This window comes from Papaver somniferum, chromosome 6, assembly GCF_003573695.1.
Source record: "Papaver somniferum cultivar HN1 chromosome 6, ASM357369v1, whole genome shotgun sequence".
Lineage (NCBI taxonomy): Eukaryota > Viridiplantae > Streptophyta > Magnoliopsida > Ranunculales > Papaveraceae > Papaver > Papaver somniferum.
Genome location: NC_039363.1, coordinates 100,178,122 through 100,189,479, shown reverse-complemented (window position 1 = coordinate 100,189,479; position 11,358 = coordinate 100,178,122). Strand labels below are relative to the sequence as shown.

At 34.9% G+C, this 11,358-nt stretch overlaps 1 protein-coding gene and 1 non-coding gene across 3 annotated transcripts; one reads left to right on the top strand and one right to left on the bottom strand.

The window, feature by feature from the left end:
- Positions 1 to 7,556: 7,556 nt before the first annotated feature.
- TRNAN-GUU lies at positions 7,557 to 7,630 on the bottom strand. The gene has a single exon. It is a non-coding gene; the product is annotated as a tRNA-Asn (tRNA).
- A 100-nt stretch (positions 7,631 to 7,730) lies between these two features.
- Positions 7,731 to 10,922, top strand: LOC113285963. 2 transcript variants are annotated; one of them, XM_026534694.1, is made up of 6 exons: positions 7,731 to 7,832; positions 7,926 to 8,002; positions 8,095 to 8,239; positions 8,650 to 9,962; positions 10,314 to 10,407; positions 10,543 to 10,922. In XM_026534694.1, the coding sequence occupies exons 1-4, from the start codon at positions 7,743 to 7,745 to the stop codon at positions 9,466 to 9,468; spliced, it is 1,131 nt and encodes a 376-aa protein (XP_026390479.1). In that variant the 5' UTR covers positions 7,731 to 7,742; the 3' UTR covers positions 9,469 to 9,962; positions 10,314 to 10,407; positions 10,543 to 10,922. The 2 variants fall into 2 exon arrangements, with proteins under 2 accessions (XP_026390479.1, XP_026390480.1); XM_026534695.1 differs by lacking the exon at positions 10,314 to 10,407.
- Positions 10,923 to 11,358: the final 436 nt, after the last annotated feature.

Genomic DNA, 11,358 nt, shown 5'->3' with positions numbered 1-11,358 from the left:
AAGCTAACCTATACGAAGTTGACTCTAGCACATAATCAAGCGACTCTTAACATGAGTTTTGATTCACTAAAATATGACAACCAAACTTGACATACCAACGCTTGGTGGATTCAACCGAGCAATGCTCTAACAACCACCATCAACAACATGGTAGAAGAAAAAAATAAAGATGATGACTTTTGTTTTTGGTGTATTGCAAAGAAGAAATTTCGGGTCAAGCTTCTCGAAATATGATTCAAGCAATGTTGAAAGGTCCTTAACAACATTAGTTTGAAACAATTTATTATTGAAAAATTACTTTTGTGGATCATTTGAAAATTTCCCAACCAATGTTTTTATCATTTGAGAATATTTCAAACATCAAAAGAGAGAAATTCATAACTTATGATATTTCGATTCAGGGTAGGTTGGCAAACCAATTTGCTAACCATAGATCCATGTCGATTAAAATGTAAAGCAGTTTGGGATGTTAGCATTTACAAATTTTAACAAAAACCTTTAGATGAAAAGGATCTTAAATGTCAAAATGAGGTAAACTCGTCATGATTGAAGGCATACTTGCTAGCCTCCATATTTACTACTAACTTTTTTGATGAATAAAGAACCAATATCTTTGATAGGAGTAATCAACAACATCAACAACTTTAGTGACGTCTTGTTATTCATTTCCATCGTTTTATAGTAGACATTTAACTGAAAGTGAATATAGAGAAAAAAAGTGTTAAAGAAATGCTTCTTTTAGATGTGTTTCTTCTCAATTTCCTATAAACTACCTAGGTATCCCTTTAGGAAGTCAATCAAATTGTAAAGAAGTTTGGGATGTTAGCATTCAAAAATATCAACAAAAAATTTTAAATGAAAAGGATCTTATATGTTAAAAGTAGGTAAACTCATTATGATTCAAAGCGCACTTGCTAGCTTCCATATTTACTATCTTTTTTGGTGAAGCAAGAACCAAGATCTTTGCTATTAACAATAACACCTTCGTTGACGTCTTGTTTTTCCTTTCCATCACCTATAGTAGACACCAAACTGAAAGGAAAGATAAGGAAAAAAAGTGCTAGAGAAGTGCTTCTTTTGGACGTGCTTCTTCTCAATTTCCTATCAACTACCTAGGTATCCCCTTTAGGAAGCTAATCAAAATGTAATTTTGTTTGGGATATTAGCATTCAAAAATTTCAACAAAATTGTTTAGATAAAAGGGATCTTATATGTTAAAAGGAGGTAGACTCATCATGATTAAAAGCGTACTTATTAGCATCCATATATCTTTTTTGTTTCAAATTCCAGCCAGCTTATGTGGCCAAAAGGCTTGAAAATATTACGAGAGATTTTATTTAGGCATATTCCTATGCACATGCCAAACAACATATTTTTCCATTTTGCACCCACTATGGGTATGCCAAACAACCAAACATATATGCATATATGCCGAAAATAACATATAGGCATACACGATGGAGTTTCCAGCGAGCGATAGACTTTCGATCGCTAGATGGTCAAAGCATCACTTGTTGGTCATTAAATGCCAGCGATAGTCATTAAATCTCTCGCTGATTTGATCATCGCTCAGTGGTTCCTCATCCAATGACTACAATTTTTCCCCACTATAAATACTTAATTTCAAACTCATTTCAACTCACACCAAAATTTATAATCTCTCTAGAATTTCACAATCTGTCAATCTTTTTCAAACCTAAAACAATCACACCTTGTATACAATTCTTTATTTCTTGTAATGTGGATTAACAATCTCAAAGTCAAGGCAAATGTAAAAATAAAACAGTGTCCGTGGTGCAAAATACAACATGAAGCAAGATGAATGCATTTGTCGTAATTATGTTTTTTTTTATCCAAGATTGTATCGATGGTGCACAACAACATGGTAACACCATGTGGGAAAATATATTTCGTAAATATGAAGAACAAACCATGAACATCAATTCTCGTGATGCAAAAGGATTTGCAGAACACTTCATTGTAATCAATAGGGAAGTACCCGCCTATGTTGCATTGATAGTGCAAGCCAAGAGAGAAGGCAAGGAGAGTGGTCAGGTGGATGTTGATTTTGAAAGACAGGTTCGTACAGATTGGCAGAGAAAACATGGTAAACAGTTCGCTTACGAAAATTGTTATCATATTTTGAAGGTGTTGAACAAATATAATCCATATCTCTTAGCAAGTAATCAACAAGTAACTGAAAATTCACCATATAATTTTTCTCTCTCAACACCAAATTTTTCACCATTTTCACCAGGTCTATCAAATTCTTCACCAGATATCCCAGGAAACCCAAATGCCAACTTAGTTTTCAATAATTATGATGATGGTAAGAGAAAACTTCAGGGAGGAACAATGCAAGACTGGCTAGAAAATTAGCTCAAAAAGGAGGGAGTTCCAGTGGATTTAACATGGCGGAGTTTATGGAACATCAAAAGACCGCCGAGAAGCAAAGAGAAATTGATAGGAAATTTCAAAACAGGGAGAGTAAGAAAAGTCGTATTTCGCAAGAAAAATTTGGGTTTGACTATGACAAGCATAACATTCTTCAAGATAACACTTCAATTATGAATGCCCAGCAAAAACATGCGTGGCAAATCGAATTTGACAGAATTCAATAACAGATTGAGCAACAAGCTGGATTTACTAACAACCAACCCAATGGTGATGATGATGAGGATGAAATTGATGATGGGTTTGATGTAGTAGTTCCTCTAGATGATTGATGCATTAATTTAACTTTTAATTTGAAGTATTGCATGTTAATTTGATACGTTGTTGTTGCTGCATTCTACTGAATATTAGTTTGAAATGAAAAGTTGATTAATTTGAAATGTTGTTGCTCATTAACTTAAATAAGTCTACATAAATCAAGAATACATAGCACAATTTGGATAACTTTGCTTATGTAAAGAGTGGTCAGGATTTGTCCTCTCAAAAGATAAATCTATGGTGTAATCGTTTGTCACAACTGATGGTTGTGATTGTAATTATTAATGCATCTAATGGATAAAATATACCATGTCACTAATGTTCCATTAAATCTTCATAATAAATATCTATTAATTTGCCATGATAAATGTCAAATTAAAAATGATAATAAATAAATTATTCTATTCATGATGGTAATAAATATATTTTTCTTAACTAATAGTTAGAGTTTGGTATTACCGTGAGTTTTAAGAAAGTGTTTTTTCGATGTGCGATACTGTGCTGGGCTATGTAAAAAAGTAATTGAACGTTTGCAAAATATAAACTAAAGCTAAAACTGATTTAAAAAGCCATCAAATTGCGTTTGACAAAAAAAAAGGTTCAACTATCGTTGTAGCAAATGATAAAAATAGACATATCTCTGAAAATTATTTTATTCTACTTTACCATGTTTAAAAATAAGTAAATCTTTTACTATTAAACATATATATAATATTAAATTTACTAATTAGTATTATTATTGCTTATAAATTAAAGAATCTTTCACTGAAATTGTATAATATAAAATATATAATTTGAAAATGAAAAATAATTATCTTTATAGAATAAAATATAACGAATAAAAATTGGTGATATATAGATTTAGGGATAATATTTGTCAGTTAAAAAAAAATTGAGATAGAAAAGAAAAACAAATTTGAATTTAGGGATAGACTATATCTTTGGAAGCTCCTTATGCCCAACTTTTAAAAGTTGATAGAGTTTAGAATTGTTTTGCATAAAAAGAACTTTACAATATTTTTACCAAACACTCGGATGAAAAAATATTTCTATGAATATGTTTCCAAAGTACTTTTCTTGAAAGAAAAAAGACGTATCGAAATCGGTCAGACTGGCTAACAATTATATTAGTGGACCATAGAGATGGTGGCAAGTATTAGTGCCTAGTGAGTAATTTCGCATCGTCTCACGACTTTCTTAATGAATAATTTAACGTTATTTTTATTCAAGGATGATGAATAACATTATTTATTATTATTAGAATATATTGTTATTAGGTTAATTAAGTAGTTAACCATCTCTTCTCTTCTCTCTCTTCTTTCTCTTCATCTTCCCTATCTCAAAAACAGAAAAAAAAAAAACTCAAGAGCCATCTTGCTCAGATTCTTTTCCTTTTAAAGTTTTTGATAGTAGGTAATTAAATAAGATGTTTTTACATCATTTTTTGTGTCTTTTGACATATTTCTTCGTCGTTTTGGGGAGATTTTTCTTCGTTGTTGTGGGGCGAGTTCTTCAAATTTTAATGGCTGGTTCGTGGCTTAGTACTCTCGATTCAGAAGCATCAACGATTTATCACGACATCGCACATCCGTGTTCGTGTGGATCGACAATTTATGGGCAATGTACTCCTTTGTTTTAGGAGCATCTCTTATGGAAGAAGAATACAATCAGATTAAATGGTCGGAATTTATTTCCGGATATACCATCATCTCTCCTTTATACATATAGACTTTTTGGATATCTTTGTGGTTTATCGCTCTTTCTCTTCGCGATCTACTTGTAATTGATGTCCTTATTTGTATTAGGGTTTTGATTATTTCTTATTTCTTATTTTGATGTTTTTGTTATTCTTGTAAGCCAACATGTAATCACTATTTTGATTTGAATGAATTGAAATATGTTGATTGTCCAAAAAAAATAATTAGTTAACCATTTGACTTACCAACTAATATCATGGTTTCATTATTTTTATGCAAAGAATAACCTCACATTTGGAAGGTTAATGTCGTAGAATGCAATGGCCCGACCCTTTTTCATTTGGCCATCATGGTTATCTGACAGTGTAAGGTTTCCATGGTCGCCGCTGCGGTCATCCAGAGGCATTTTCCTAGGAGGTCACCATCCAAGGATTACTCTCTCCCGAGCATGCTTAACTACAGAAATTTTTGCCAACTCTTATATTGAAACGGTCTCGGTGTTAGGAAAGAAAAAACCATTACCTATATTCTACTCGACGAATCCTACCCGCGGAGTACTATTGTACCACTACCTTAAGTGGAGCCGTCCTCGGCTCCGGGATATGTTCAATCCTAGAATCTGGCATTCTTTGTCACTCATGAGACCCTTACCTGACACAACGTACCCGTCCAACATACTCTTTCACCCTCGAAAGGTAACTCATGGTCGGCTCTGATACCATTTATAATGACCTGATCCTCCGCCAATACTGTCCCCACTTAGCCACTGCAGTTATCTGACGGTGTGGGGTTTTCAAATGACACTGATGCGGTCATCCATCAACATTTGCTGTGGAAGTAACCCATCCATGGATTATTCTCGCCCGAGAATGCATAAATATAGAGCTTTTTCCGACTCTGGATCCAACTATGCTAAAAACGCCTCAATGTTAGGAAATGACAAACCATTACCTATATTCTGTTTGGTGAACCATGCCTGCCGAATTAGATTATGTACATAGACTATCTAGGTATTTTGAACTAGAAACATCCTATATGAGTAGAATGGTTTCCATCGGAAATGGTTTAACGTTTTAAAATATAGTAGCTCAAGTGAATGCATTAGCTTTTCTTTATGATATTGAAATAGTAAGAACATACAATGCGATATGTATCGTTGAGTCAATTATGAGTTTTACTCTTTTCAGATTATTCTTAAAGGGAACAAAATCAACAAGGATCTGAATACTGTTAATACCTACATAATTATTCTCGAGACGTATGAGTTCAGGTGTTGTAATTTTGTTACATCTTACATGCAGGAGGGCAATACTATTTCAAATGATTGATAAGATATTTGTGTAAACTAAAAAACATATCAAATAATGGTTTTTTTTTTTTTGGGAACAAAGTATGGAAAATTAATACCGATATAATTCTATGGATGGATTGAGGATACAACTCGGGAAAGAAGGGGCATAGTTTAGGAGAACGCCAAGGCGGAAAATGCTAGAAATGAATCATATATAAGTACATATATAAGAAAACATTTGCTGACTGGAAAATTGAAATATCTATATGTTTTTTCTTTACCTTTATCATCATAAGAAGGGCAAACTTGATAATTAATAAATATTATATTTAATATCCATACATAAAAAAAATGCATAACCAACCAAATAAAAACTATACCCGTGCCGTTACGGCACGGGTTAAGCCCTAGTAAAATACATAACTTAATAAAATACATAATTGTTTTCCATGCTCTGCCCAAAGATTCAATCTCAAATTATCTCTTAAACTGTCATAAATATTTCGGTTCTGAATGTAATTAGTCATTTGAGCATAATTCCTTGCAGTGACGCCTCTTTGTGGTTGAATCTGCGACCTCAAATCTTCATCTTCATAGTTAGTCCACTCCGAATCACGACAGGTTTCCTGGATTACCATGTTACGAAGAATTGTGCAAGTGAGCATAGTATTTTGCATTTCAAGAGGACTCAACCCACGATATGGGCCACAATTGATAGCGAACTTCCTCTTCAAAGTTCCAAAAGCGCGTTCCACATCCTTCCTCAATGCCATTTGGGCATCGTTAAAATACCGGTATGAACGGCCCAATGCACTGGCAGGAGGTTGACTGTAGCATTGAACCAAGGTGGACCATTTTGGGTAGATACCTTCCGCAAGATAATAGGCATGAGTATACTGATGGCCGTTGATCATGAAACGGACTTGGGGACAAATTCAGAATATCGCTGGCGTTTTAGATTATACCGCTCGCTAGAATTTTTGTCGCTCCGTAATTTTTCCATAGTGGTGTAATTCATTTGCCGTGCCACTTGGTATGCCAAACAACTTTTTTTTTGGCATGTGCATATGGGCCTTACGGATCTTACAATTGTACAAAGAAGAAAACTGGGTTTCTGTCCTAGGCTGTTTTACCCTAAAGGTAAAGGGCGTATTGGTTCCGAAAAATTGAAGATAACTATGCTCTCCATGGATATATGGTTTAGAATAAAAAAAAAGGCTTATGGAGGCAGATCATTTGTCAAAACTCCGTGGTAATTCAAATTCTTTCTTTCCCAATCATTCTAATTATTCCGTAGGTTCTAGTTACACATAACATTGTCCAAGCAAAGCCACTTAAGATCTTAACAAGGCTATGACCGGCCATTATATTAGCAAATAATTTAGCAAATAATGCATGAGCAAGAAGCTTAAGAAATGAAGCCTGTTCCTGAAGAACGAAAAATCTAATGAACTTGAATCAAAGCAAAGCCACTTAACATCTTAACAAGGCAATGACCGACCATCATATTAGCAAATAATACAGGAGCAAGAAGTTTAAGAAATGAAGCATGTTCCTGAAGATAGAAAAATCTAATGAACTTGAATCAAAGCAAAGCCACTTAAAATCTTAATAGGCCTATGTCTGGACATCATATTAGCAAATAATGCAGGAACAAAAAGCTTAAGAAATGAAGCCTCAAGAAAATCTAATGAACTTGAATCAAAGCAAAAACACTCAAGATCTTAACAAGGCTATGACCGATCATCATATTAGCAAATAATTCAGGAGCAAGAAGCTTAAGAAATGAAGCCTGTTCCGGAAGATCGAAAAATCTAAGAAACTTGAATCAAGAAGATTAAAAGTAAAAAGGAACACGCTAGAAGGAGGGGTCGAACCTCCGACCTTGTGGTTAACAGCCACACGCTCTAACCAACTGAGCTATTCCAGCTTCCTGTTTGCCACAAAACTTATATTTTAATAATCCAAATCATCTGTTTCCCTCCAACGTTTTCATTTTGATGTGCCCTAGTCAGAAATGGTGAGAAACTGATTTGGTTCTCATGACGACGAAATCTTCTTCCTCAGAATTTCTAAACAATAATACACCGATCAAGAATTCCAATTCCAGTTCTTCCAGATATCTTCCAACAGTAATTCTCTTTCCCTCTCTCTCACTCTCAATTCTCTGTAACAAATTTCTCCTTTCCCTTTTAACTCTCTGTCTTCTTCTTGTTTCTGTGTAGGTTTGTTTAGCAGATTGGTGGTTGCTGAAATCTGAAGATGGAAAGAGATTATGCATTGGAGGTTTTGTCTTATCAGAGTAAGTAATTACATACTTAGGGTTTTTATTGTTTTTTTCTTTTTTTCTGGACAGGATCTCAGTGATTTTCTAATTTTGTTGTACTACTACAGTAATCGAGCTAAGCGAGTATTTTCCTCTGCACCAATTATCAAGCGACATAGTTTAATGTCTCTTAAGTCAGCTGATGGGATCAACATTTTGATTCAAGGCCCTATCAATAATTCTCGTTCTCAGGAAAATGGGTTTTCCTCAGAGGTTGTTACTGCTACTATATCTCTCTTCTTCTTAGTCATGCCTTTTTGATTTGTCTTCTCACAGGTTGAAATGGAGTAATTTTAGTTTGTGCATATAAATTGTCCTATAATGACTCGCAAACAAAAAAAAAATCCATATGAGTTGAGCTTTTTAGGTCACTAGTGATGTTATGGATTACGACCTTCATTATTTCAGTTCTTCCTCGGTTACCAGTTTATGGCAAACAAATGCATGGACAAGTCAATTTTGGTTCTTGTTGAGGATTACATAGTATCTATAATGGGTCATTGTAAAATTTGCACCGAGGACATTATGTGCACATTAAGTCTCAAACTACATTACCTGTTCTGGACCTCTGGTATGTGAGGAATTTTAGTATTTTCTTTGATGGATATCTACACTATCGGCAGGTTTGCAGTCGTTTCATTGTGGGGTTTCCATTCGGCTGGGAGGATGTTGCTGATATATGCTTTGGCCAAGAATCTGCTGGTGATTGTGCTCCAGCTAGTATGTCCTCCTTTGATGAGTCAAAAGAAGTGCTGTCTTCTCTGTCCAACAAGAATATGTTCACCAACATGAAAAGTGAAGAACCGAAAAATCTTAGTTGCAGTTATGATACTGGTGTGGGTGAAGTTATAAAAGATGCTCCAGCATCTACAAGTTCTGATGTGAAAAATGCTGATCCAAATGATGCCTGTGTTGTTGTTCCAGTGGGCATCCTGAGTACAAAGTTGGCTAAAGCCAAAGGTGTAGTTACGAAAGGTAAAGCAGGTCGCAAAAAGAAGAAAATAACAAATTCCCATTCCATTTCTGGGTCTCCTGGCCATGGAGTTGTACAAGAGGATGCAAGTCATGGTTCTGTAGGAAAGTTGGAAAGATCTATGACAGAAACACCCATTGCTGCCAGTCCTTTTGTGTCAGAAAAATCTGGAAGTTGCAATTCTCATACCATGGAGGAGTCTACTCTGCAGAGACTTCCTAAAGCTTGCTTGATTGAAGTGGGTTTAGATACTTTAAAAATGGCTCCAGTTGAAGTTGTTGCATCAAGAACTAGCAGTAGTTCGAATAACATAGAAGTCGAAGGGAATAAGAATAGAGTGCCAAATTGTTGCGATAGAATGTCAGTAGTATCCCTGGTCCAGGATTGGAGGCTTTTCAGACACCACAAAAAAAGTTCTTGGTTAAAAACTGTGTTTCGGATCCTTCTAGCTGTAATATTGACAGTGTAAATGAAATTATGAGTTCATCTAAGGGCAGAAGAGCATCTAGCAGAATCAAAATACTGGGAAACAATTTGAAAGACGACCAACCCACCAACAGTAAGATTCAGCTTGAAAGAGAAAAAGTTAACTTTGTTTCCGTGGGTTCTGATTCTGTAAATAATAAGGTAACAAGTGCTGATGGTGAACTAGGTGGCACAAGTACTCCTAATCAGCCCAGTGTTCAACTGCAGGGGACTCCTGGAAAACCACCTCATGATCATTATTCTAAAGATGGGCTTCAGACAGATTTTGTGCATTACACTGTCCCTACTGGAGCTGTAGAAAAAAATAACTCCGGAAGTGGTATTGATGGTACAGAAAGTCGTGAGCTGAGAAAAACTTGCACATCTCTCTATAAGGTTGGTGATGTGAAGGATGCAAGTAACCTGGTGTCAAAGGAAAGTGAAGTAAGTAAACGTAGCCAACTGGATATGTCAGGCAGTACAACGATGAAGGAAAAAGTAAGTTCTAAAACCTAAATCTCCATTTTATACCATGTACATATTTTCCTCTTTTCTTTTTCTTTTCAAAATTCAACTAAGTTATCTAAAACCTAAATACTTAAAAGTATTTGTGAGAACTTGAAGGCTATGATGATAAGATTGTCCAAAAAAATTCTCAATTTAATTCAATTTATACCATTCCAAAATATGAAAATTACCGGAGCTACGCCTTTTTCAGAGCATTTTGCTTTGCTACTTTTGTCCGAAGCTGTATTGAGGCCTTAAATTGTTTGTATGTTTAGCAGTTTAGTTCAAAATTAAAATGTACCTTTTAAGTATTAACTGTAATGATTGACTCCATTTGAATAGGTACCTACACTGCCTTCTTCTAACACTAAAAGGAAGAAAGAATCTTCAACTACCCAAAACCGTCCTAATCTTAATCTCAAACGAACAAGATCTGGTAATTCTGTCAGTCCCTTTTTCAACAAGCATTTGAATTTTTTGATTGTTGTTGTGTGTGTTCCATATTGAACTGCGGAACTGGTAGAGTTTATTTAGAGTGTTTAGTTTCTTATGATGGATATGTATTCTGCAGGGAGACTACGTTTACATCCAGTAGAGTTATGGTGAAACCAACAAGTCCCGTATGATAAGGTATGTGATATGTGATACGTACATGCTCAGAATTACAGTTTATATTGGGAACTCTCTTTTTTACCCAACACTGTATCCCTCACTGAATTCCATTTTACTAATCACCTTTTACTATTTAGTTCTCCCCTGTGGTTGCTCAAAGTCACATCTTCAAGTGATTCCCCTTCTTTGCCAACTTTCTGTTTTTGTTCACATTAGTTGTTTCTTGTTGGAACCGTCTTCCTTTTAATGGGAGAGCTGAATGACAAACTTTCTTCTGTGTTATATGCTCTTGTAAATTCTTTCCGGACTCTCATCAGTATATGAATGGTGAGTATATGCATGGTGACGCTCTTGTTTGAATACCAATTTTAGTTTTTTTTTTTTTTTTTTTTTTGTTTCTCCAGAAACTAAAGCTTAATCAATAAAAAAGAGAGTTTAAGAATACAAGCCCAAAAGCCAAAAGAAAGGAAAATTAAAAAGAAAGAAAAAAATACATAGAAAACTAGTCAAATCTATAATAGAGTTGGTCAGGAACCTCCATTCTAGCCAAGCTGCTAGGCCTTTCATCAAAGCAAATTCCCTGGCCCTACCAAGGTGCACTCCTTTCTTCGCAAAATGATCAGCTGAAAATTAATTTCCCTGTAGACATGCCTGTACTTTATAGACTGAAAACTAGTATAAACTCTTTGCCATCTAGTAAGAAGGAACCAAGGAATTTTCTGCTGTTCAAGAGAGTTTATACAAGTTTTTGAATCTGACTGGAGAATGATCTCGA

What these genes read in the sequence shown, in the direction of transcription:
- LOC113285963 (XM_026534695.1), top strand. Translation starts at nt 7,743, where the DNA reads ATGACGACGAAATCTTCTTCCTCAGAATTTCTAAACAATAATACACCG. An exon ending in CTTCCAGATATCTTCCAACA is followed by an intron (nt 7,833 to 7,925) that starts GTAATTCTCTTT and finishes GTTTCTGTGTAG; the next exon opens with GTTTGTTTAGCAGATTGGTG. An exon ending in AAAATGGGTTTTCCTCAGAG is followed by an intron (nt 8,240 to 8,649) that starts GTTGTTACTGCT and finishes CACTATCGGCAG; the next exon opens with GTTTGCAGTCGTTTCATTGT.